At 47.2% G+C, this 25,450-nt stretch overlaps 1 protein-coding gene across 2 annotated transcripts in view; it reads left to right on the top strand.

The window, feature by feature from the left end:
- Window positions 1–25,051, top strand: part of midn (midnolin) — a 32,828-nt gene extending 7,777 nt beyond the window's left edge. For both annotated transcript variants that reach the window (XM_014216313.2, XM_014216312.2), the window contains 4 exons: window positions 9,027–9,581; window positions 11,586–11,730; window positions 12,014–12,343; window positions 21,461–25,051. In XM_014216313.2, the coding sequence (XP_014071788.1) occupies window positions 9,027–9,581; window positions 11,586–11,730; window positions 12,014–12,343; window positions 21,461–21,723 (1,293 nt within the window). In that variant the 3' untranslated portion in view covers window positions 21,724–25,051. The remainder of the gene's footprint in view (window positions 1–9,026; window positions 9,582–11,585; window positions 11,731–12,013; window positions 12,344–21,460) is intronic.
- Window positions 25,052–25,450: the final 399 nt, after the last annotated feature.

Here is a 25,450-nt window from a genome sequence, read left to right as displayed (position 1 = left end):
GTGTAGTCTGGTCGGGATTGGAGATCAGGTTTTGTACCAGGAAGTTCAGTGTGTTCATAGAAGCCCAGCTGATAACGGCTTCTAGTATTCTCCTGCTTCATACTGGGATTCAGAGGAGTACTCCGCAACCTGCCCAGCCAGGTGGCTTCCAGGGAGAGATCTATTTCAGACTTCAGTAGAGCGAGAGGGAAAGTGTTTCATGGAAATGGAGGACCTTTTTTCTCTCTCTCTCTCTCTCTCTCTCTCTCTCTCTCTCTCTCTCTCTCCTTTCTGTTTAACAACTCGTCCACAGCCCTATCATTTGAATGTGCTGTGATTTGCAAGTTTCGTTCTCTGCCTGGCCTGCCCGCTAGGCTCCTGCTATATTCAGACGGTGACAGAATAGGCTGGCCTCCATCAAGGGTACTGGCTCCCTTAATTCTTCTTCTTGGCTTTCCCAGGCGAATTTTCTCCTGACATCTAATCTGCATTAAGCCACCACCTCCTGACAGTCCATCAAGACTGGGCTGGTTTTCTCCCTCTGTCTGCCAGAGATAGGTTTAGGTTGAGCCTGAGAGAGTGTCTGTCTGTGCAGCAGGCTGTATTTAAGAGGCTTGCTTCTGTTGATGGAAGAATGAAAGCCCCCTTCGAGCTTGGACTCAGAGGGATGTAGCTACTGGACTGTTTGTGAGAAATACGGTAGCTATCTAGGGAGAGGAAGAGGGATGCTTACCGTGGTTGAGTATAATCAGCATCGTCAACTGTTATTGAGTGATGATGTTTTGGTTTGGAACAGGGGCGGAAATCCCGGGGGGGACGGGGGGGACACGACCCCCCCATTCTGGGAAAAATATGATTTGTCCCCCCAATATATCACTGAAACATAACTATGTAATTTAAATAATATTAAAAATACGCAATGAAAGCAATTGTGCTGATTATAGACACTTAATAGCTCGTTTTTAAGTTTCAAAAGATTGCGACCCCCCCACCCTTTGCCTCACAATGGTTTGATCCACTGCCAGTTCCTTAGCTTGTGAGGTAACGTAGAGGTCGTATCTACTGTCTGAAAGGCACTCAATACACGTAACTGACGTGAGGTTAATACAGTCAATCGCGCACACACACTAGCTGAATATGCAGAGCTAGCGCGCAAATATTAACTATTAAGCTAGCTAGTACCTATTCCATTTATGTGGCGTCGTCAAAGATGGAATCTTTGCTATCGTCAATTTATTCCAAGATCAGCATGCATGTAAGTTAGTGCTTCAAAGTCCCTGTGATAAGGTTAGCGATAAACTGAACAGAACTACACTCTCTTCTACCATTGTTTTAAATATATTTAATGGTCTCATTGCAAAAGCTAAATTGTCGCAAGGGAACTTTTATTTATATATTTTATTTCACCTTTATTTAACCCGGGTAGCAAAGATTATAGCAAACACCACTGAATTGGTGCTTGCTAGCTTTGCAAATTCAGCTATTGTTAGAAGCCAGCCAATATGAAACAAACGATTAAAATTACAAAAGGTTGCAGCATATGTTGTGTAAATGGTGAACTCATACAGCTGTCAACTCTTGTCACTGCAATCCGTTTCACATTTGCTAGCTACCTTTTAGATCGAAGCCCATATAGAATGATAGAAGATAAGATGATAGAAGCCCATCTCCTACTGTAAATAACCTACATACTGTGTGTGTAGCCAACCAGGTAGAAAAATGGCAGAAAAATGGCAGAAAAAAGACGGACATCAGAGTATTTTTCAGTACACCAAAACGCAAAGTAAGAACCCTAGTAGCCTAATATCTCAAAGACTAGTTGATAAAATGTTCATAAGAAAGAAATGAAATTCTAATGGAAATGTTTCACAATGATGTCATTAGGCAGAGCAGGCAACAGATGGCACACAGACAGCAGAGTTGGGGACAGATATGCAGGGACAGACTGGCAGAGACAGGGAGTCTCAGGTAAGTTTGTTGAGTCTTTGTTTGGCAACATTATGAAAGGTTCTCAATTTGTTTTACTTGTAAAATAGGAACATAATTGGAAAATGCCATGGATACCCCCACTCTCAACTTAAACTGGTGACTGAACTAAGATTTGTTAAAGGCAATGGTATTGCTGTTGTGATTAGTTGTGTAGTTTTGGGTACCGGTAGTTAGGAGTACGGCAAACACCTTATTTCTTTGGTTCCTCAATATACATTTACCATATTAAATGTAGGCTATGTGTTACAGCACTACTTTTGGTGTCCCCCTCAGGAATTGCTCTTGAGAAAATGTAATGTAATTGTCCCCTCCAAAGTTGATATCAGATTTTCGCCCCTGGTTTGGAAAAGACAGTTTATCCATTGTACATAGTGAGTGTTTGCTCATGGATGCTTATATGAAACCAAGCCACTTAACCTAACCTTCCCCCACCTCTCCCTTTGTTCCACGTTTTAAAGAATAAACCCCAGTCCAGTCCACAAAACCTGCCCAGCTGACCAACCCTCCAATACAAAAACAATGACTGAGAGTCAAGCTTTAGGTTAAGGTCTCCCCGATGACTCTGTTTCCACGTAGGCTGGAGCCAATTAAGTGAAACAGTGCTATGATGCCGGTTCAAAATCAATGTATAGCCCAGCTGGAAGGATAGAGGGAGGACTGCAGGGAGGAGAAGATTGACATATTTTCCTGGAGTAAGAACACAGCTTGTCTTTGGGGAGGCTGTATGTTGGCCAGGTCCCTGAGGAGTACATTGTTACATTTCTGCTGTACCTTTTCTCTCTTCCTTCCCTCTGTCTCCCAACACCCTCCTCCACCAGCCTCCGCTGGGCTCTGAATAAGATTCAGCATTGCCATTGTGTCTGAAAACAGATAGATGCTAATAGTGGGATCTAACAATATGTGGAGGATCACCTCTGGGTCACCCCTCTCATCATTTCCACCAGCTCCCCTCCTCCAGGGAGCCTGGTGGGCCAGGCCAGGCAGGGAGAGGAGGGAGCCATAGGTGGCCTTGGTGAGTCACGCTGATTTGTTTTAGGGCGTTGTGGCGTGTTGTGTACAGGTTGTTCTGAGCCACGGAGGGAGGATGTTTGGAAGGACAGGCGTGACTCAAAGATGAGGAGATGAGCAGAGGGAGGGAGGGAGGGAGGGAGGGAGGGAGGGAGGGAGGGAGGGAGGGAGGGAGGGGGGGAGAGGAGAAAAGGTCGCCTCTGAGGTAGAGGAGTAGAGAAGTGTTCTGAGTGCTGGTGATGGATCTCCGATAAGGCCTTGTCTTGTCATAGGGCTATAACTATATGGTCCGTTCATGCACCTACTCCTTATAGTCAGATTGTCCACGTTCTTTTCTAGATAAGGTATTCTGTTCATGTGTTAGAAGTACATCATAAAATGTGTGTGTGTGTGTGTGGTGCGTGTGTGTGTGTGTGTGTCTGTCCGTGCCTGTGTGCCTAGCACACTGCTCAAAGCAATTGGTCAATATGTTTCTTTTTCCAGACCCCTGCTCTATACCCACCTCATCAGGATGGTAGTTCATCAGTCAGACACTACTGGAAATCATTGTTCTTTAATTGTATTGAGGATTTGGGAGTGGAAAGAATTGAAAAATGACTGACTTGCCATGTCAATATGAGACCATCTCCCCATCTATAAAACCAGCCTGCTGTCTCCCTGCATCAAATCAAAGCTTTTTGTATACAGGCGGAGTGTGGCCTTCTCGTAAATGAATAATTTCGGAGCAGAATGTGTAAATCGAATTGTATATTATAAGACTGAAAGACAATAGTGAATAGAGGGACTATTTGTTTCCGTGACCTATAAATCCTAGCCTGGGAGCGCATTAAGATGGTGGAGTGTTTCTGCACCTTTGTAATCTCTTTCTGATACAGACAGGCACATACAGGAGGGGTGCCAAGGTGTGTTTGAGAAACAGGGGAGATGGATTTTCAGATATTTTCTTTGTCCTATTGTTTCTGTGTGTGTGTTTGTATTTGAGAGAGAGTGACAAAGATTGTGTGAATGCGTGTGTGTCCAGCGAAAATAAAGTGTGTGTGTATTGTGTCGTGACCGTCATTGTTCTTCATCCGCTGGCCGCCTTTGTGCTTCAAGTGCCCCTGCAGCATGGTGATCGTGACTGACTGGGCTAGCGTGTGGGAGGCGGTGGAAGCCAGGAATATCATAACAGATAGAAAAATAGCCCAATGTCAAATGTAGGTAATTACCACAACACAACTGTACAGGAGGTGGGTTTCGTTTTCTCACCACCGTTCAAAGGCATCAGACCTGCGGACTATGTTATGACCGGCCCGGCCCCCTGATGTACCCATTCTAAATTAGATGGGTTGAGACCAGTTGGAACTAGTGTAATTGTAATGTTCATTTGCTATGATGGCATCACATATAGCTCCCGTTTTGTACTCCCTCTGTGTAAATAGTACGCACAAACTCTACCCACTACTACATCTCAGCGCTGACGAATAATAATGAATGGGGATCTACTCCGAATGTTGTTTTATTCATCTACGTTCCTTTCAATGTTGTGTCCTGTTGTAGAGTCAGCATGTGGTTAAGCCTGGCCCTCGTTCTCTCCCCCCCCCTTATCGCAGAGACTAGTCAGAACGTATTAATTCAGTTGGAATCAAAGACCTTGAGCATTGGTGTTGCACCACCTTTGATCGCGAGAGTGTGTATGAGAGGGATGCATCCGTGATAGCAGCAGGAGATGTAATACGTCAAGGCGAGCGAATAGACTGGATTGCTTTGCCTCTGTTGCCTTAGAACCTTCAAAGCCATTGTGCTTGGCTGGAAGCAGAGGTAATGTAGAGGGCTGGAGGGATGGAGGGGGGGTTGGACGGTTGGAACCAGGAACCTTATCATTATGAACTTTGCCATTCTGTCTCTTTTTTTCACCCAGCTGGTCAAATTCGCTGATAGCCAGCTGGCTCACTGTTTCTCATTCACCCTCTTTGCTTTATGTTTCCTATCGGGCACAGACGGCTATCTCTCCAATGATGGGTCCTTTGAAGACGGAGCCTGCTTTTTAGGATTTGTGGCATGATTGATTTTTTTTCTCCTCTTTTGAGAATCGTGTTATTGCATCTTTACCCAGTGCCTGTCTGCACAAGGAGCATATCAATAGTTTCCCGGTGCGATCAAAACATTTGGGTCGATAGGCAGGTTAATAAGCTGGTTTCAGACCTCCTCTTCCCCCCTTCACCTATCTGTTTGATAGGTTGACCAGGAGCTACTCAGCCGTAATTAAGCTGAAGGAGAAGGGCGATTCCTTCGCTTGAACCCTTCCACAGATCCCTGTCCTCTCTGGGCTCTGACGCAAATGCTGCTCAGTTGTTCATGAATGTCAGCTCAGTCCTGTTCCCAGCTCCCTCTCTCTCTCCCTCCCTCCTTTCATCCGTCTCTCCTTCTCTCTCTCAGTATGCTTAGTGTGCAAAGGAAGAACGCCTGCAAATGAGTTCCTTGAACCACAGGGACCCCAATAAATAAAACTGTCAACTGCAGTTGGAGAAAAAAAAGAGAAAAGGAGGCAGAGTCACACTCTCACTGAATATTTCATCACCATCCACCACCATCTCCTCTCTGACACCCTACCCCCATCCCCCCTTCTCTACATCCTCTCTTTCTCCCTCATCCCCCATCCATCCTCTCTCCCTCCGCCCCGGTCTCCGCTTATCATATCCTCCTGTCACTGCATAGCAACCGAAGCCTGCTGCTACAGCTACACAAAATGACACCCCAACAACAAAAACAAAATGGCAGATGGAGGTCAGGTTGAACTGAACGGAGCCAGGTGTCTCTGTATCTTCTTAAACACCCAGTTAACAGATAGGCTATCATTGACTTATCACGGCACTGTCTACGAAATATACCGTTCAAGACGGCGCTTTGTTCTTATGGTTTGTCCTCGCTCTTCGCTTCCACATACCACTCTCGCTGAGTCAGGATGATAGGAACAATGAAAAGGCCATTCCTGTCTGTCTAAACGTAACTCAGGCTCACTGCCATCCCCCACTACTGGAGTGGCAGTCTTCCTAGGGATTTGGAATTTGTAAAGACACCAAGGACGAAGGAAGGTGGAGGTTGAAGACTTAAAGACTCTGATGAAGGCTCTTTGTCTGCTTAGTTATGTTTTTCGTCCCTGACATCAACCTCACACAGACTTGTCGATAGAGAGAGAGAGAGAGCGAGCAGGAAGGCGTGTACGGACAGGGATGTGCTGTAACCACTGAGGTTTTCTAGGTAGTGAAACTCTATCTGAGCTGTTTTTACATGATGGTTTCAACAGCCTCTCCTGCGGTATGTACCCCCTGGCTGTAGCTGTTAGTGTTACCTCCTGTCTCTCAGGAGACTGACCTATTTCAGGTGTTCCAGTTCACATCCCCTGGCTCCACCCCCGGCTCCACCCCTGGCTCCACCCCCGGCTCCTAACTGCAGCCTATCCTCCCCTTTCAATCTGACACGGAGGGCAGAATGACTAATCAGACCCAGGCTGAAATTCTGAGGCCAGGGGCTTATTTGGGTTCCTTACTTATTTCTGGAGGGGAAAATAAGGCAGGGACCACAAAGACCTGAGAGTGAGAGGTTTAAAGGGCAGGCTGAGAGTTCTGTAGCTCCTGCCATTGCTTAGGTCGCTTAATGCATTTGTTTATGTGGGCTCGTGGCCTTTTTCATTTTGATCTAATGGGAACATTGTGGTGGGCAGTTGGCGGTGTGTGTGTAAGCAGATGGTTAAAGAGGGGAGGTCTCCACACACACGGTGTTACGTGTGTGAAACACAGGCTGGGTCATGGGGTTTAGGTGAGAACTTCAGAATTGGCTTTATGAGTCAACCAGTGAGACACCAGGGCCAGGAGTGACACACGTAGAGAGGGAGTGACGGAGTGAGGGAGTGAGGGATGGAGAAAAACAGAGAGACAGAACAGGAGAGGGGAGTTTTGCGTATCTGACTAATTTGAGGTTTGCCATGCAGCGTTGGGAGCTCAGTATTTACGTATCATCAATCTCATTTTGGTGTGTTTTTTAATAACCCACACTAGTCTTTAAACAGAGATGGAATGCCTCTCTATTCCTCTCTCTCTCTCTCTCTCCCTCCTCTCTCTCTCAACACAGCCACACTGATGTGTCATCCCCCCATACACACTGCCATCTCTTCGCTCTACCCCCCTCCTAATCAAACACAGCTCTGTGACTCCCTCAAGGCCTTTGGCTTTGTGTGTGTGTGTTTTGTTCTCTTTTGTGTGTGTGACAGGGTTTTGCAAACTGCCTAGTCATTCTCCTGACAGCTGTCAGTGAGGGACACAATCAACTACCCCTCCTTCCGTTCGATCCCGCTCTCCTCTCTTCCCTCTCTCTTTTCGCCTGTCCCCCTTGGTTGGCTAACAGGTGACCTTTGTGTGATGAGTTTCCTAGAACCATCTCACCTGTGTTTGTCCTCTGCTTTCCTGTGCCTGCCCTTACCAAGAACAGCACCACAACGGTTCAGTGCTTGTATTTATTTTAGTCGTCATCACCATCATGGTCAGTCACTGTGTTAACATGGCATGTGATTAGGACTTGTGAATAATCTTGGGTTCATATTCCTATGCCAGTTCAATAGTCGTTTTGCTTAATTGTGAGATGCTGAGAGAAAGAGGCGTTGTGTTGGGTGACGTCCCACCAACCCCCCACCCCCTTCGTCCTCCCTCCTCCCCAGTCCCTCGTTCCTCTCCTCCAATGTGTGTCAATACCAACGTGCAAAGGTCACCGTGGCTGCAGAGAGCCGGCGGTCGATAGAAAAATAAATAAGCAAAAGAAAGAGGGGAAAATGATGGAGGGCAGAGCCCGGTGATTCAGAGGGTTAACAACAGGTCAGCACACACAAGCACACCCCAAAGGCTTATGGGTCTGGAGGTAGCCCTCTCTCTGTTCTCTGTTCTCTGTGCTCTGTGCTCTGTGTTCTGTCCTCTGTCTCTCCTCTCTCGCGCTCTCTCTCCCTCCCTCTTTCTCTTAGGAATGCACACAGGGTGTTGAAGTTTTTCGGAACTTAAGTGTCACATTGTCCTGATAGCCTCTTGTACTCCTGTTTCTATTTGGGAGAACCGGAGACGTCATTACCTCAGTGTACTGAGTGGCGAGTGGAGCTCTCTGACCCGTCAATGCTCTCCCTTCACCACCACCACAACCCCCCATGAGTGGCCAGAGCAGTAGCAAGGCCCTGGGCGTGGGAGGGTGAGACACCAGGGAGATTGTTGGAGCAGTGTGGGACTAATGTGTCCTCCAGGCCAAGTGGTGACACGTCTCTCTGTGGTGTGTGTCCTGGAGTGAGTGGGTCAGTGCCTCCATGCTTGGCTCCGGGGCCCGTTCTCGGCGCTCCTAAAATGGGCAGCCCTTCCAGATCCGCTGTGGACCCCCGAACAATCGGGTATTATGAGCTGCGGGGCGGGTGGGTCTGACTTCCTCTATCGAAGGTCTGAAGTTTCAGGCCCGGGGCCAGACGGAAGGGTGGCCTTTGTATGTCTGGTGAATGGTAACGATGTTCAGACTCTGGATTATAGGGATAGTTGGAACAGGAGTGTGTGGGAGGGACAGAGTGTGTGTGTTGGGGGGGGGGCGCTTGCGTGTGTGTGTGTGTGTGTCTGCGTCCGTCAGTCCGTGTGTGTTCTGTGAGTTTTCCAAAGGCTCCCTTCATCCACCCAGCAAATGTAAATAGCCTAGTGTTTCAGTGTTCAGGGCAGTGATTGATTACAGGATGGGATAGTGTGTTTTATCTGCTTCACCAGCCTCTCTGAGGGGGGATTCAATGCACTGTTATGTCTCTCTGTTCTCATATCCATACATGTGCTTTTGTTAAACTCATTAACAAAGCCCCAAGCCTGGAAAACAATGATAAAGAGCTAACAGACCTTCTCTTTTGTCAGTTGGTGTGCACATGTACCTATATGTGGTATACTGGTATATATTTAGTTAGTATGCATTTAATGTACTGTACGTTGCATTAGCATTCAATGTATACTGTTTTTGTCGTTTGTGAACTAGGTGACTCAACTCTCTTCTCTTCTTCCTGTCTCCAGGTCAGTGACTTCCTGTCTGGCCGCTCTCCTCTCACCCTGGCGCTGCGAGTGGGTGATCACATGATGTTCGTCCAGTTGCAGTTGGCAGCCCAGCAGTCTGGAGGGCAGCAGTTACAGCACAGGCACCTCATTGCCCGTGGGGGCGCAGAGGGCACCATGGGACAGTCCACAGGAGCATCTGGAGGGTCCACCAGCGGGCATCACCCCCGCGTCCCCACCCCCCACCACCACCACCCTCACCCCCATCCACATCCCCACCCCCAATCCCACTCCCACTCCCATCCTCACCCCCACCTGTCCCGGCCCCATCCAGTGCCCCCTCCCTCCACCAGCTCAGCAGCCTTCCCCCCTACCCCCTCACACCAGCCCTCTCCTCCCATGTACCCCTCCTCCCCTTCCCTCTCTTCAAGTCACTGCAACACCCCTCCTGCTCCTCGTCCCTCCCAGCTGCCCGGCAGTATGTATAATCGCTCCCACCAGCACTTTCCGGGCCGACCCAGCCCCAGCCCTGGCTCCGCCCCCCAAAGCACCCCCACTGCAGTCCCCTGCCCTGAGGTAAGACCCTTACCTACCAATCAACCTACCACTGCTTTCTTAATGCTGTATTACTCACAGCGTACCACGGTTACACAAACGAGGGCCAGAACACAGCAGGAAAGATGAAAGGATGAAAGAAAGAGATGGAAGGAAGAGAGAGAGGAGTTAATGAGTTAGTCTGCGTAGGTTGTTGTCTTGTTGATCATCAGCCCCCTCGCTGGTAAGTAGGCCTCTCTCACTGCAGCGTCGAGCTAGGCTATCTATCTGTCTTTTAATGGCAGCCTGGAGCTAGGCTATCTATCTGTCTTTTAATGGCAGCATGGAGCTAGGCTATCTATCTGTCTTTTAATGGCAGCCTGGAGCTAGGCTATCTATCTGTCTTTTAATGGCAGCCTGGAGCTAGGCTATCTATCTGTCTTTTAATGGCAGCCTGGAGCTAGGCTATCTATCTGTCTTTTAATGGCAGCATAGAGCTAGGCTATCTGTCTTTTAATGGCAGCCTGGAGCTAGACTATCTATCTGTCTTTTAATGGCAGCCTCGAGCTAGGCTATCTATCTGTCTTTTAATGGCAGCATGGAGCTAGACTATCTGTCTTTTAATGGCAGCCTGGAGCTAGGCTATCTATCTGTCTTTTAATGGCAGCCTGGATCTAGGCTATTTGTCATTTAATGGCAGCCTGGAGCTAGGCTATTTGTCGTTTAATGGCAGCCTGGCGCTAGGCTATCTATCTGTCTTTTAATGGCAGCCTGGATCTAGGCTATTTGTCATTTAATGGCAGCCTGGAGCTAGGCTATTTGTCATTTAATGGCAGCCTGGAGCTAGGCTATTTGTCGTTTAATGGCAGCCTGGCGCTAGGCTATCTATCTGTCTTTTAATGGCAGTTGATTTCCACCAACTTGGTTTGTTTTTTTCTTCAATCTCTCTACACCTGAATTCAACTCTGTGAGTTTTCAGAAACAAAACCAGATGTGGGTTGGTGTAGTTTAGTTTGAGGCCACATAGAACAGTGATTAAAGGAAACGGTCATTTTTCTTCACCACTCTGAAACATCTCCCTTCCTCTCCCTCCTAGCTCTTCTTCCTCTTCCTCCTCCTCCTCCTCCTCCTATGGGTTAGACTTTCACTTTCACAGTTTCACTTTCACAGTTCACAGAGCAGAGAAAGGGAAAATAAAAGATCAGGGATGGGGTCTGATGTCAGGGACAGTAACAGAAGCTCTCAGGACTCAGCTCAGGTTTATTCAGCGCATAATGTGTCCCTATACGTGGACCAACATGGTTAATATTAGGGTCCATGTTACAACATGGCTGTTACGACATGGCTGTTACGGCATGGCTGTTACGGCATGGCTGTTACGACATGGCTGTTACGGCATGGCTGTTACGACATGGCTGTTACGACATGGCTGTTACGACATGGCTGTTACGGCATGGCTGTTACGATATGGCTGTTACGACATGGCTGTTACGACATGGCTGTTATGACATGGCTGTTATGTTACGACATGGCTGTTACGACATGGCTGTTACGGCATGGCTGTTACGACATGGCTGTTATGTTACGACATGGCTGTTACGACATGGCTGTTACGGCATGGCTGTTACGACATGGCTGTTACGACATGGCTGTTACGACCTGGCTGTTATGTTACGACATGGCTGTTACGACATGGCTGTTACGGCATGGCTGTTACGACATGGCTGTTACGACATGGCTGTTATGGCATGGCTGTTACGACATGGCTGTTACGACCTGGCTGTTACGACATGGCTGTTACGACATGGCTGTTACGAGTTTCAAGGCACTGCCTCATCATCTCAATAACATAAACTGTGATAAACCTTTCTATTTCAGTAGCATGTTTTATATGACCCCGTATCACATACATACATCTTATGGTCATAATTGAAGTAATCACAATTGCTGTCGAGCGGATTTATATTTATTATCACTCACTGAAAGCAAAGTGTTGGTGTGTTGAAGGTTTGTCTCTAATGTTAGACTGTCTCCTCTCCTCCACAGGCTAACTGCAGTGCTAAGAGCCCCAGTAATGGCACCAGTGCTTCAGCACGCTCCTCCTCCTCCTCCTCCTCCTCCCGCAAACCAGGTGCCATTATCGAAAGCTTCGTCAACCACGCTCCTGGGGTCTTCTCAGGGACTTTTTCAGGTGAGTGAGGCCTAATAGCATTACACTAAGACTAAGGCATTACACATTACACTAAGACTAACTCTGAGACTATGGCTTAGCACTCTCAGTGGCGCAGATTACTACTGTGTCTTACTGGGCTTGGTCTGGGGATGTTACATGTGGTTAGACTGGAGCTGAGGGGCGTTGTAACACGCTCTCCATCTCTCTCTCTCTCTCTCTCTCTCTCTCTCTCTCTCTGTGTGTCTTTCTCTCTCTGTGTGTCTTTCTCTCTATCTCTCCCCTCCCTCCTTCCCTCCCTCAGGCACTTTGCATCCTAACTGTCAGGATGGCACCGGGCGGCCCAGGCGAGACATCGGCACCATCCTGCAGATCCTCAACGACCTCCTGAGTGCCACGCGCCACTACCAGGGTGTGCCCCCCTCCCTCACCCAGCTCCGCTACCAGACGCAGTGTGGCTCGCCCTCGCCTGCCTCCCCGTCGCCTTCACCCCCTCCCTCACCCCCAGCCACCACCGCTGGCATTGCCGGCATCTCTGCCAAAGCTACCTCGGTGCCTGCCAGCAGCCCCATCTCACCCCCCCTCCACCCGCTGGTGCAGTGTCAGAGCCAGATCCGCATGTGCAAGCCCCCTGGTGAGTAGTGATATCCACTCACTCACTCACTCACTCACTCACTCACTCACTCACACACACACACACACACACACACACACACACACACACACACACACACACACACACACACACACACACACACACACGCACACGCACACACACACACACACACACACACACACACACACACACACACACACACACACACACACACACACACACACACAAGGCCCTTCACTGTATTTGAGCCCCCGTGCAGCAGAGCAACAGATGTTGCTGCAGTTGTTGTTGTTGTGGATGAGAGTGATTGAATCGACTGTCGTCAAGAGCTTGAATTTAGATGAGCCGCTGGTCTATTGTAGAGCCCATAAGAGGATTCATCAGCAACTTTGTTTCTGTCGTTGTGTTTCTATTCAAATACTGTTTAACTGTTTAACAAATACTGTTTGGGGCGGCAAATAGCCTAGTGGTTAGAGCGTTGGACCAGTAACCGAAAGGTTGTTAGATCAAATCCCCGAGCTGACAAGATAAAAATCTGTCGTTCTGCCCCTGAACAAGCAGTTAACCCACTGTTCCTAGGCCGTCATTGTAAATAAGAATTTGTTCTTAACTGACTTGCCCAGTTAAATAAAGGTAAAAAAAATAAAAAAAAAAGTATTATCCCCACATTTATTGCCGGACTCAAAAAGACAATATCCTTGCTCAAAAGGAAAGAGAAAGAAAGGGAATACAGAGGTTGGCAGAGAGGTTCTTGTGGGGGTTGGAAGGGTGGAGGAGAGGATTATGAGGGGGAGACGAGGGAGAATTGGGGCCCTCCATGGGAATGCAGCAGCTCTTCTCTAGGCTTGTTCCATAAGGCTCAGATTGTCAGGCAGACGCAGCAGCAGAAGTAGACCTGTCTTTGTCTTTGTCTCTGTGCTGAGGGGATAGGTTTACCCCTCGGAGGGCTGGACTGGGGATTACTGCCCATCCACACAGAGGCTAGGACAGATCCTCACCACTGATAACATTCACAGGCGTGTGTCACGTAGTCTTTGTGCGGAAACACATTGTCCCCACTCTGCTTTTTTAAACCTTGCCAGAGGAAATTTAACTTTTCTTCCATGAGCTGCTCTTGTTGCATGTTGAATAGAGTTGGATAGTGGGGGAGGATCTCTGAATGGCCCTGATTAAAGTTTTATGTGGCCTCTTTGTTTGAAATAAAAACATGAATTACATTGTCCATGGTAGACAAAGACTGATATCAGCACATGTATTGTAACTTGGCATTGCGATAGAATGGAGCACTTCATCGAAGCATGGACCAAAAGTTCACCCAACGTCCAGGGGACTCTGCAGTATCCAGTGAGCCCTTTTAAAATAAGTTCTGCACAGTTGAAATAATAAGAGCTTATTTTCTTAACCCAGGAAGCCCCTTTCCCTCGCTCCTCCCCCCTCCCATTCCTCCACTCAGCCGTCATCCCCTGCTTTTTTTCGCTCTTTCTTTGTCCCGTTCTCCCCGTCTCTCCCGTCAATGGACCGTCCCACTGCTTCCTCCGTCGCTGTCCAAAACTAGCCTCATCTGTAAAAGCCATCTCTCTCTGGTCTCTTCCAAGCCTGCTCGCCATCAATGGCCGCCTGTGTCCACTCAGACTTTAAATAGATAGATTTATACAGAAATGTGAGCGCTGAAAGAATGTGCATTGTGTTTGGAGGGCAGCGGGAGGAAGAAAAAACAACACACACACTAAGCCTCCATTCATAACATTGTTTTTATATCCGTCCGTCTGCTAACTGCCCACAGATTAATTTGTGCCGTCACTGGAAAAACAGAAAAGCAAAAGAAATGCCTTTCGAGTCAGACTGGCAACCGGCCGAACTTCCTTACCAATAAATGAGTTGGGGCTTTTCTGTATGGACGGAAGCTGTCTGTCTGGTTGGCTGGCTGTGTGACTGTGGAATGCTTGGTGAGGAACATTTTAGAAGGCAGGTGACTAAGTGTTCCGGTAAAACCCTGAGACGACGTTCTTAACAGCCGACACCTGGTGAAAGACTTGACAGCTTAACTCTTCGCAGAAGCCCGCTTCCATTGGCCTACAGGAATAACCTATGCTTACTGCTTAGTGCCTTCCCAGTCTGCTGTCTGTGTTACATTACCTCAGGTTGAGACAGCCTCATGAAAATGTCACATAGCTCTGCTATCTCCGGAGAGCCTTTACCCTTTCCACTGCAAGTTCATGTGGAGAGAGGGGAGGAGAAGGTAGGAGGCGGCGGTGAATAAAGAGCTTCGAGCCATCCGGAGATAGCAAGACAAGTCAGCCTAGTGAGCTAGCTAGATTAGTTTGGTTTTGGTTGTGATGTGGCAGCGTGGCTGGTTGTGGTGACTGCTGAGTGCAGAGCTTTGTTAGGCCCAGGGGCCAATGCCTTTTTGTCTGAGGGCAGGGCTTAAGAAGGGGGTGTTAGGCTAATTGTTAGCTGAATTCCTTTGCTCAGTGGGACCCCCCCCCCCCTCAGGGAACCAGGCTGCGCCATTGTAGGGCTGAGCGAGTGAGAAGGAGAGAAGGAAAGAGAAAAATTGTGAGGAAAAGAGGGAGTGAGAGAGCTCTCCATGCCTTAGGATTAGACCTAGCTTTAGGACCCACTCCCACTGCAGCTGCTTGGTTCAACAGAGAGGATGAAAATGAACAAAATGAGTCCTGAAAGAAGGAAAGGAGGGGTAGATATCCTCTCCTCCCCCTCCTGTCTCTTCCTCCCTCCGATCTACTCAGTATCTGTCAGGTCGGGTTAGTCTAGTTCAGGCTCTGGCTGCGGGAGGCAGGGTGGAGCTCTGTGTGCACAGAGAGAAAGAGAGAGAGAAGGAGAGAGAGAGAGAGAGAGAGAGAGAGAGAGAGAGAGAGAGAGAGAGAGAGAGAGAGAGAGAGAGAGAGAGAGAGAGAGAGAGAGAGAGAGAGAGAGAGAGAGAGAGAGAGAGAGAGAGAGAGAGGAGGGAGCGAGGAGAGAGAGAGAGAGAGAGAGAGAGAGAGAGAGAGAAGGAGAGAAAGCGGGATTGGGTGGGAATGGCTAAATTCCTCTCCCAGCTTGTTTAATTCAGCCCAGAGTGAATTACCTTTGCGGTGGGTGCATTCTACTGGAAGACTAATTTGTGTTAAAATGTTAACGCTCTTTAGTCTGCCACTGCCTCACGTTAGAGTTGTCAACATGGCTAACTCTGAACACCTAACTCTGTTCTAATGTGGTAGCCCTTCATATGGTCTTCCCCTTCTCTTTAACCTCTGTCTCAGTCCTCACTTCGTCTCTGGGCTATGTCTCTTCTCGTCATTTCTGACCTGTGTGTGTCAGATTCAGCCCGACAGGGGTCCTGAGCCCTCACCCTGCTCTCCCTGTCTGTGGTGCTTCAGCGTGGTTGACCCACCAGGCTAGGACACCAGGCTAGGACACCAGGCTAGGACACTAGGCTAGGACAACAGGCCACTGTACATAATTCATCACTCGCCTGTCAGCAAGCATGTAAGCAGCCACCCGGCGGCCAATGACACACACACTGCTGAGCAACAGTAACCGAGCCATCTAACCCCCAGCCTATCTGCCTCAACCTATAGCAACATCAGCCAACCAACCGCGTCAGGTGCCCTTTCATTGTCGAATGACAAGAGAGCGAGAGAGCGGGGGGAAAGAAGAGAAAATGCAAATTGCGTCTAAAAGTCATTTAAGACCTCATTCCCCTGCAGGGTTGTCGATGCCCTTTCAACGCCTGTCAAAACGGGGATGTTCGTTCGCTCCCTTTGACTGGTCTGACTCCTTCAGTTTGGCCCCTTCTTTTCCATTGGGTTGCCTTTCTACCTCTCCTCTCTCTCTGTCTTCTTCCCTGGGCCCCAGATGGTTAGGATGGATGGCAGGACAAAGGCAGGGCTGTGTGCTGTCTATGTTTCCCAGGCCTGTGTTTACCCTCTGGGCTGTTCTCTGCTCTGCTGCTGGCCCAGGGCCCAGGCCAACCAGGAATGACATGTGGCTGTGTTGGATGATGGGCCTGTAGCTGCAGTGATTTATGGATGCCACAGGGATTAGGAGAGTAGAGGGGCATGGGGAAACTGCAAGGCCTCAGGGGGTTTGCTCTGTGTCACGCTTTACTCAGAGAAGTAGGCCTGTATGAACACAGTGTTTTTTTCAGTGTTACGCAAAATTACATTTGATATTCTCTGGAATAGGTGAGTCTCCATACCACTGCATACAAATGGAGGTGGAAGTATCAAGCCCCCTTCAGGCCCCCTTCAGCTACTGTAGATTTTGGTGGGATTTACTGGAAGACCTTAAAAAGCACGGTTTTCCTGTAATTAAACCCAGGTTGTTTTCACTGTAGTTTCAGCCCGCACCCACTCCGCCTGATCCCCTGATGCTCAGGAAACACAGCTCTCCTTCCGTGAGATCACAAGAATTATCAAGGCAAACAAACAAACAACAACAAACAACAACACTTGGACAACTGTTAATGAAGCGGAATCTTTAAGGGATCAATAGAGGAGAAGCTCCTTTAATCTCTTCTGCATCCTTCCTACGCAGCCCTCCTCCTTCTCTGCCGCCCTCGTTCCCTCCCTCTTTGGTCAGGCTCTAGAATGCATTGATTATTCATAGATCAGCCTCTTTCTCTCTCTCTCTCTCTCTCTCTCTCTCTCTCTCTCTCTCTCTCTCTCTCTCTCTCTCTCTCTCTCGTCTCTCTGCCTTGCAACATGGTGGTCAGTAGCTACTATGTCCAACTGAAATACTACCCCAACCCCAACCTGCATGCAGCACTGTATGTAAAATAGCTTGTGTGTTAGTGGGGTGTTTACAGTCATTCTCTGGCACAGTGGAGGGTGAGTGGTAGGGGGAGCCTCTCAGGTTGTTTTTCTGCTGGATGGTGTTCAGGGATTCCACATGGGCTTTTGGGTTAATCTCCATATGCTCACCCTATACACACACGCCAACAACCTCACACCCCTCCCTCTGGTTTGTAGGGGTTTGTCCACACAGGGTGAGATGAGAGGACAGGAGAAGGTACAGAGAGAGAGAGAGAGAGGGGAGTGGGGGAGGTAGAGAGAGAGAGGGATGGATGGTAAAGGGAGGAGTGGGAGGCCAGGTGTACGTGGTTCTCATTGGTCTGCCCTGAGCAGCTGCACAGCAGGGGGGGGGGAGTTGGAGAGGGTTTTGTCCTCATGGCTCAGTCAGCTACGGCTCTGTGTCTATGGTTTACTCCTGTCAATGCCTTTAGTCTCTGTAGGCTTTAACTGGGCCTGTGAAAGCCCTGAGTGTCTACTGAGGACACATACACACAGCTCCGCTCCAGGGGAGGACGGGTACAGACAATAAAGTGCTGATGGAGGAGCAGCACAGGGTGCAGGAGGGTTGCGTGACCAGAGAGGGAGAGAGAGTACATGGAAAGAGGGAGGGAGGGAGGGAGAAAGAGAGGGAGGGAGGGTGGAAGAAAGAGAGGGAGGGAGAAAGAGAGGGAGGGACTGCCCTCTGTTGTCTATTCCTTGTTCTCTCTGACGCTGACCTGTCCCTTGCCTAATATTTGCTTCTGGTGATTCCCAAGAAAATATGTGTTGTTACTTCCTTCTTTCTCTGTGCATAGTGCGTCAGAGAGCAGTGTTAGGTCACAGAGGAACAGGAAGGAAGATGTGATTCTCCCTGCTGGTGTGCTTGTCTTTGTTTCCTTCCTCCTATCCACCTCTAGCTTTCTATCAATTCAACTCAATTCAACTCAATTCAATTCAAGGTTTTTATTGGCATGGGAAACATATGTTAACATTGCCAAAGCAAGTGAAGTAGATAATAAACAAAAGTGAAATAAACAATGAAAATTAACAGTAAACATTACACTCACAAAAGTTCCAAAAGAATAAAGACATTTCAAATGTCATATTATGTCTATATACAGTGTTGTAACGATGTGCAAATAGTTAAAGTACAAAAGGGAAAATAAACAAAAATATGGGTTGTATTTACAATGGTGTTTGTTCTTCACTGGTTTAACTTTTCTTGTGGCAACAGGTCACAAATCTGGCTGCTGTGATGTCACACTGTGGTATTTCACCCAGTAGATATGGGAGTTTATCAAAATTGGGTTTGTTTTTGAATTCTTTATGGATCTGTGTAATCTGAGGGAAATATGTGTCTCTAATATGGTCATACATTTGGCAGGAGGTTAGGAAGTGCAGCTCAGTTTCCACCTCATTTTGTGGGCAGTGTGCTCACTGAGTCTGTAAATAGTAAAGTTTGGGTCAGTCACAGTGGTCAGGTATTCTCCCTCCCTGCTTCCCACACACAGGTTAGGTCCTGCCTCAAAAACATTCCCAGGGGTCCAGCCAAGCCAAAGGCCGGGCGATTGGCTGCACCGGGAATGCATTCAGGACCCCACACCACACTGCCCACCGCGAGTGTCTGCGTGTTAACGTGTGTGTGAGACTGGGTTAAAGTCAGTGCGTGCGGCAGCCAAACTCACATATACTTGACATTTAAAAGCAGGGAAAATGGCTGTAGTCTTTACACAGTATTAAAGTGTGGAGACAGAGAGGTTGTGTGTCTGATGACTTGTAAAGAACCTCCGGAGTTTGTGTAACTGCATGGGCACATTGTAGGGCATGCGGGTCTGACTGTGTGTGTGTGTGTGTGTGTGTGTGTGTGTGTGTGTGTGTGTGTGTGTGTGTGTGTGTGTGTGTGTGTGTGTGTGTGTGTGTGTGTGTGTGTGTGTGTGTGTGTGTATTTGTTTGTGTGTGTGTCCTATAATGAGGCCATGCCCCAGGCTCCAGTCCTTCCTCATTCAGCAGGGCTTGAGCTGCGTCACCCCCGCCTGACCAGCTTTTAGGTGCAGGAGACAACCCCATGCTTGTTTGAGACAACCCCACGCTTGTCTGTGGCTTTAGACTAGAGAGAGGGAGAGAGATGTAGAGAGAGCGAGAGAGAGGCAGAGAGAGAGATACATAAAGGGCAGCGGAAGGAGAGAGAAATCCCCTTTCTCTCATAGAAAGAGAGAGAGCGAACATAGAGGGGTTTCTTTCCTGTGTAAGAGAAGAGAGGAGGGGGGGGGAGGCGCAGGGGGAACAAAGCCCCTGGCAGAATGTATAGCCGTTGCATGCAGGCAGCTGAACAATGCCCCTAATGCACAAGAACCCCCTTGTTACCCTTATACACTAGGCAGGAGATATAGTCCTGTGGCATACGACATCATGTAGACACATACTCTTATCTAGTGTGGAAAACATTGAATAACATGTGCTGAATAGCCCAGTCCTTGTTCTGTTTAATGCAGTTAGTTAGTATGCACTGCCAGGACTAGTGAATATTTACAGCCAGAGAATCGCTCTGCTCAATCCGATAAGCAAATGAAGGGAAGAGGTAAATTAAGCCCACACAGAGTCTGGAATTCATTCCGATGGGGGAAGAGGAGGAGGAGGAGGGAAGGCACAATCGATTTGGAAAAAACTTCCACCTACCCCATTCCCTTCCCCATCACCCGTAGGGCGGAATTCCACAGCCCGCGCCCCTCCCCTCCCCTCCATCCCACCTAACCCTCTCTGGGGACACTGGCCCATGGAGGGGGGGGGGTTGTGGGTAGGGGGAGGCAGTGGGGGGTCGAGGGGGATGCTGGGTCAATGAGCTGGAAGCAGGAAACTGCAGTCATAAAGAAGGAGTAGAGGGGGAAAAAGAAAAAAATCCCTGGCTCTCTTCGCTTACCATTTCCATTCGCTTGCATTTTCTATTGAAAGCCAATAGCGGTGTCCTCGGCTGGAGATGGATGGCTGCACTAGAGCTAAAGTTTAATCAATAGGTCTTTTTAATTTGCCATCGATCCATGTTAAAAGCTACTGCTTCTGCTGCGGCTGCCGTGTGTGTTCGTGTGTCAGTGTGTACGTGCTTGTGTGTTTGGTGTGCGAGGCGTGTAAGTATGTGTGCCTGTGTGTGCCTCAGTGTGGTCGAGTGTGTCCTTGCATGTGTGTGCGTGCGTTTTGTGTGTTTGTCCGTGTGTGTGTGTTTTCGAGAAAGAGGGAGAGATGGGCTGTGCTTTGGGTTATTGACATTCTAGACCATTATTTCATTATTTCATTCTGAGACACATACTAATGGAGCTAGCTAATTGATTGTGGTTGCCGTCCCTTCCTCTCCAGCTCCTGAATGTATTTCTAAATGAAATGAAGGCTGAGTTGGGTGGTGTGGGCAGCCATTCACAATGGAACCAAAGGCCTTTCCCTGGAGATCAGCCTCTGCTATAGGCACATCAACAGCCAGAAATGCACTTAGTCGCACAGCTCTAACAAAGACACTCATTTGGGATGCCAGCCGTAGTTATGGGACTGCATATGATAGGCAGAAATTAGAGGGTACGTGCAGTAGTGAGTGTGTGTTCTCTCGGTGATTGTGCAATCTCAAGGATACTGTCCCAGTGGTTTTCTCCCAAACAGTGATAAGGGTTTGTGAAGAAGGACACAGGGCTAATATTTCACAGTGGGGCATTTCATTACACACCCCAGACACTAACAAAAGTATGTATGTGTGTGTGTTGTGTGTGTGTGTGTGTGTGTGTGTGTGTGTGTGTGTGTGTGTGTGTGTGTGTGTGTGTGTGTGTGTGTGTGTGTGTGTGTGTGTGTGTGTGTGTGTGTGTGTCTCAGAGCCTACAGAATGATCACAACAGCATGTCTGTTTCTCTCTCTCTGTCTGAACCCCAGCATCATTACCAAACCAGCCTATGTTTTTTTGTCCTCTGCCTGGCCTTAGATAACACTGAACACACACTGAACGCACACTGAACACACACTGAACGCACACTGAACACACACTGAACACACACTGAACACACACTGAACACACACTGAACGCACACTGAACACACACTGAACACACACTGAACGCACACTGAACACACACTGAACACACATTGAACACACACTGAACGCACACACTGAACACACACTGAACACACACTGAACACAACTCTAAGAACCTACATATGTTTTATTCATTTTTTATTTGATGGTCTTTGCTCTGTTGGACTGTGCTCTGTTGGACTGTGCTCTGTTGGACTGTGCTCTGTACGTCTTGCAAAGCAGGGTGTATCAAAAGGTCATGGAAAAATACGACTGTTTGAAAAATGCTTGACCTTCTGTTTTCCTCTCCTCTCTCCAGGTGACCGTGTGCGTCAGACAGAGAACCGTGCGACACGCTGCAAGGTGGAGCGTCTACAGCTCCTGATGCAGCAGAAGCGCCTGCGCCGCAAGGCGAGGCGGGACTCCAGAGCGCCCTACCACTGGCTGCCCAACCGCAAGGCGGGACGCAGCAACAGCAACAGCAGCGTGTCCAGCGAGGGATCCATGGACCTCGACTTCGATGACTCGGTGTGGAAGCCCGACGTAAAGGCCGACATGAAGACTGAGTTCGTCATGGCGTAATGACAAAGACGAGGATACTGATTGGCTGGATAATGAAGAGGCAGCAGAGGACTCGGGTTAAGGAAGTTGGGGATGGTTTCAGAGGTGTGGAAAACAGGCTGGAGCCGAGTGTGGAGCATGAAAAAAAGAGAGAGGGAAGAAACCTAGTCATCCTCTTCTCTCGCTGGGACAACGAACTGTCACACCAAAAGGCTCCCTGTTGTCTTTCATCTTGTCATGTCCTCAACAGCCTCCTACCATTAGAAATAGACAACAAAAACAACAAAAGATTTTTGACGTTTGGACTGGGAACGGATATGTATGGACTTACAAGACTACGTTATGCATACGGACTGCAAATATGTACTTCCTATAAGGAACAACTAAAACTGAACTGAGCATAGCAGACTTGGATGGTGGTGGTGTTTTGGTCTTTTTTTCTGTTTTATTTTTCCAAGGAGAACTCTGGACAGAGATTCACACTGGACTTGTGAGCAGGATTGTCGGTGGCTGGGGCCGTGGTGTAACTACACACAGGACAAACAGACAACCCCTGGTCCCAGAGCCATCCCTGGACTACTCTAATGGGCATTCCAGGTCTCCACTTCACCGACCAGAGTCGACTTTTTACCTATAGGGTTATCTTTTTATTTTCATTTTGAAACGTAATATTATTTTATTTTTTCTAAACAAATATGTAGCATTGTTCAAAAAGCATTCAGGTTTTCATAAACAGTTTAAAAAGTAGTCGTTGATTTGCACATTTTTCATGATTTTGGAACAGCAGGTCAGAGTGTGCAGGAAGTGGGATATGAGGAGCAATGACTCATTGGAAATGGGGTTTTGACTAAAGTTTGGACTATTACATAAACAGCAACCTCATTAACATACAGTAGGGTATTAATAGGAATGAATTAATGAATAAACTAAATCAATATTAATGGAGTGCTTCAGAAGATTTTAAAATCATGATTAAAAATGTATATGGAAACAAATCTATTTTTATTTCACTTTTTATCTGCTGATTTCAAAAAACAGTAGCCAAGTATGGCTTGGGTCAAGCCATTCAATAAATTGATAGCTAACAAACATATTTATTCAATCATTCATCAGCTCATTCACTCATTAGGGTCATATAGCCACAAACAAATAATGGATAAAAATCCCATTGAACCCAACTACAGGCCTATTTCAAATATAGGTGGGGATCTCACATTTGTATGATATTTAGCAGGGGTTTATAAGCGTGTGCGTATGGGTGTTTGTGTGTGACAGTTAAGATGGCTGATTCACCCCTTTCGTCACTCAAACAATGGAGGTTCAGTACAGAGAATACTCTCCGTTTCTCACCATTCAGACGCTCTAGATATCTTTCCCATGTATTCCTTTTTGAACCAACATCCCACTTTAACCAAGGCGTTTGTTAGAAAATGTTGATTATGTCAAGCTACTTTCTAATAATGAAAAAGAGAGGTGGAAGAAAGCTAAGAAATCCCAAGCAGGGAACCTGTCTCCAGTTTCATCAACCAGTGCCTCCACCAATGGATTCCCTCACATATCAGATTAGGCCATTTACAGACTTACTAAGAGATTTGCTGCTACATGGGACTTTGATAGATGGGGGGAAAAGTGACTTTTCTTTGCATGCAAAAAGTGTGAATTATCCTGACCTTTTTATTGTTGGAAGAAAAAAATATACATGAAACTGGTGCTTTGGAGAATTTGTGGAGAAATAATGCTTAGCTGCTTTTGTTGGTGAGGTTATTATTTCCATAGAACAGCAGCACTGTCCTGCTCCAAGTATTCTCAAAGCAAACCAAAACAGATGAAGTAAGAATGGACTCATATCTTGCTCACTCTGAACTGAACATTCCCTGGACAATGATGATCATGAGCAAAGAGCAATTGACTTTCCTCCCTAAACGCTGGTTCAACCAACACCGTTCTCCTCAACATGGAGACAAGGACCCAGGCAGCAACGAGCCCTTAGTCCTCTCAGCCTAACTCAATAACATAGTGTTCAACAAGGTGCATGTTTGGGACTAACTAACAGGGAAAACCATTGGACCAGCGTACGCATCGTCACAGAACCCAAACTTCTATGTAAAACACAATGTCTGACCCTATCCTACCTTGATTGCACTCACAGAGTTTTCAGTGGGAGATTACCTGTTTGGTAAACCTTGTCTTTTTTGTCAGTGGCCTTACCTTTCACTAAACGAGACACGTGGGGACTGGGGGACATGGTGGGGATGTTTGTTTGCTTCTTTACCTGTGTTTTGTGAAGACGCCATTGTCACTGAGGATTCGGGCATCTCTTGTTTGTGCTTTTAGCAGGTGGAGTCTCTATTATGTCAAGGCTTCTGTGCCTTAAAACGTTGCCCTTGCAGTGTGTGTCAGATATAAGATGAACAAATTGTTTCCATTGATGAATTGATGAATTAATAGAAAAGGATGTAACCACATGGGAGCTGTAGTTTTTAGGGGTAAGCACGTTGAGTGAATTAATATCGATGTGTTTGTAATCTGTGTTTGTTCCTCAATCGTTCTTCCCATTTTCTCTCCATTGTGTTGCTATGTTTGTCTGTCTTCTTTGTCCGAACACCCCACTCTGTCCTGCCCACCAACATTGACAAAACAAAGTACCTGAGGTGGAAGTTTTGACTGCAGTGTGCTACTATGGCAACAAAGTGCCCTGACTCTGACTGGACAGGTGTCTTCTGAGGACGTGAGACCACATGACATGCACTTTCTGTCTCCTTGGACTAGACATTTCAAAGGACAATTCACTCCCCCCCCTAAATTTAATTAGATTTTTGATATATGTATGAACTATACTCTGTGTGTGCCTCACTTATGTGTGAAAAAAAATTAAAAAAACATAAAATGATGACATGGGATGAGATGATGGGACGAAAGAGGGTGTGGGGAGGGCATTTACAAAACAGTTTGTAGGTGGAGTTCTGATCACATCATTTAAGTTGCCTGTTCTTTCTTGTAGCCAACCATTGAAAAATAATAACAGGAGTCAAGAATACAATTTACAATGTTCTAGCTATAGACCGGTGTAGCACATGTGTGACTGTATTAATTTATGAAACCAAAATGGTAACTGTGAATTCTGTATTTCTTTGTGCATTTTTTTAAGTGGGAGAAGGTGGTTGGGACGTAGAAACGACTAATGCCTATGTCCTATTTTGTTTTTGGTGAAATATAACGGAAATCATGTTTCCCCTAAAAAACTAAAAAATGTCTACATATATTTTTTTCTTAAGCAATACATTTCAGTGTGACTTGTGATAGAACATTTTTCTTTTTTAGGTAATAAATAAAAAACAAAATGAGTTCGCCCAATGGTCTGTGTCGGTGTTGTTCAAATCCATATTGAAGAATATTGAATTTTGAGTATTGAGTGAAATGTACCGAATAAGAGTTGGGTTTCATATGAAAGTCTGTTTCATAAGGTAATCAGATAGGAGTGACATTAGGAAAAAGAAGAAGAGCTAGGAAGTACATTGATAAAGTATTACTTTACCCATCATATACAATGGTAAAGATTTGAGCTAGTATACCAGCTGGCTCACTCTGCCACCGGGGAGAATGATAGAAGAGAGCAAGAACAGACAGATGAGATCTCCCACTTATCCCCAGACGGGCTGAGGATGAGAGGAAGTAGAGAAAAGAGAACGGAGTGACAGATTGGAGAGAGAGATGGTAGAGCAGAGCAGTTGGTAAGCAAGTAGTTCAT

This window comes from Salmo salar, chromosome ssa10, assembly GCF_905237065.1.
Source record: "Salmo salar chromosome ssa10, Ssal_v3.1, whole genome shotgun sequence".
NCBI lineage: Eukaryota > Metazoa > Chordata > Actinopteri > Salmoniformes > Salmonidae > Salmo > Salmo salar.
This window is presented reverse-complemented; position numbering and strand designations above follow the sequence as displayed.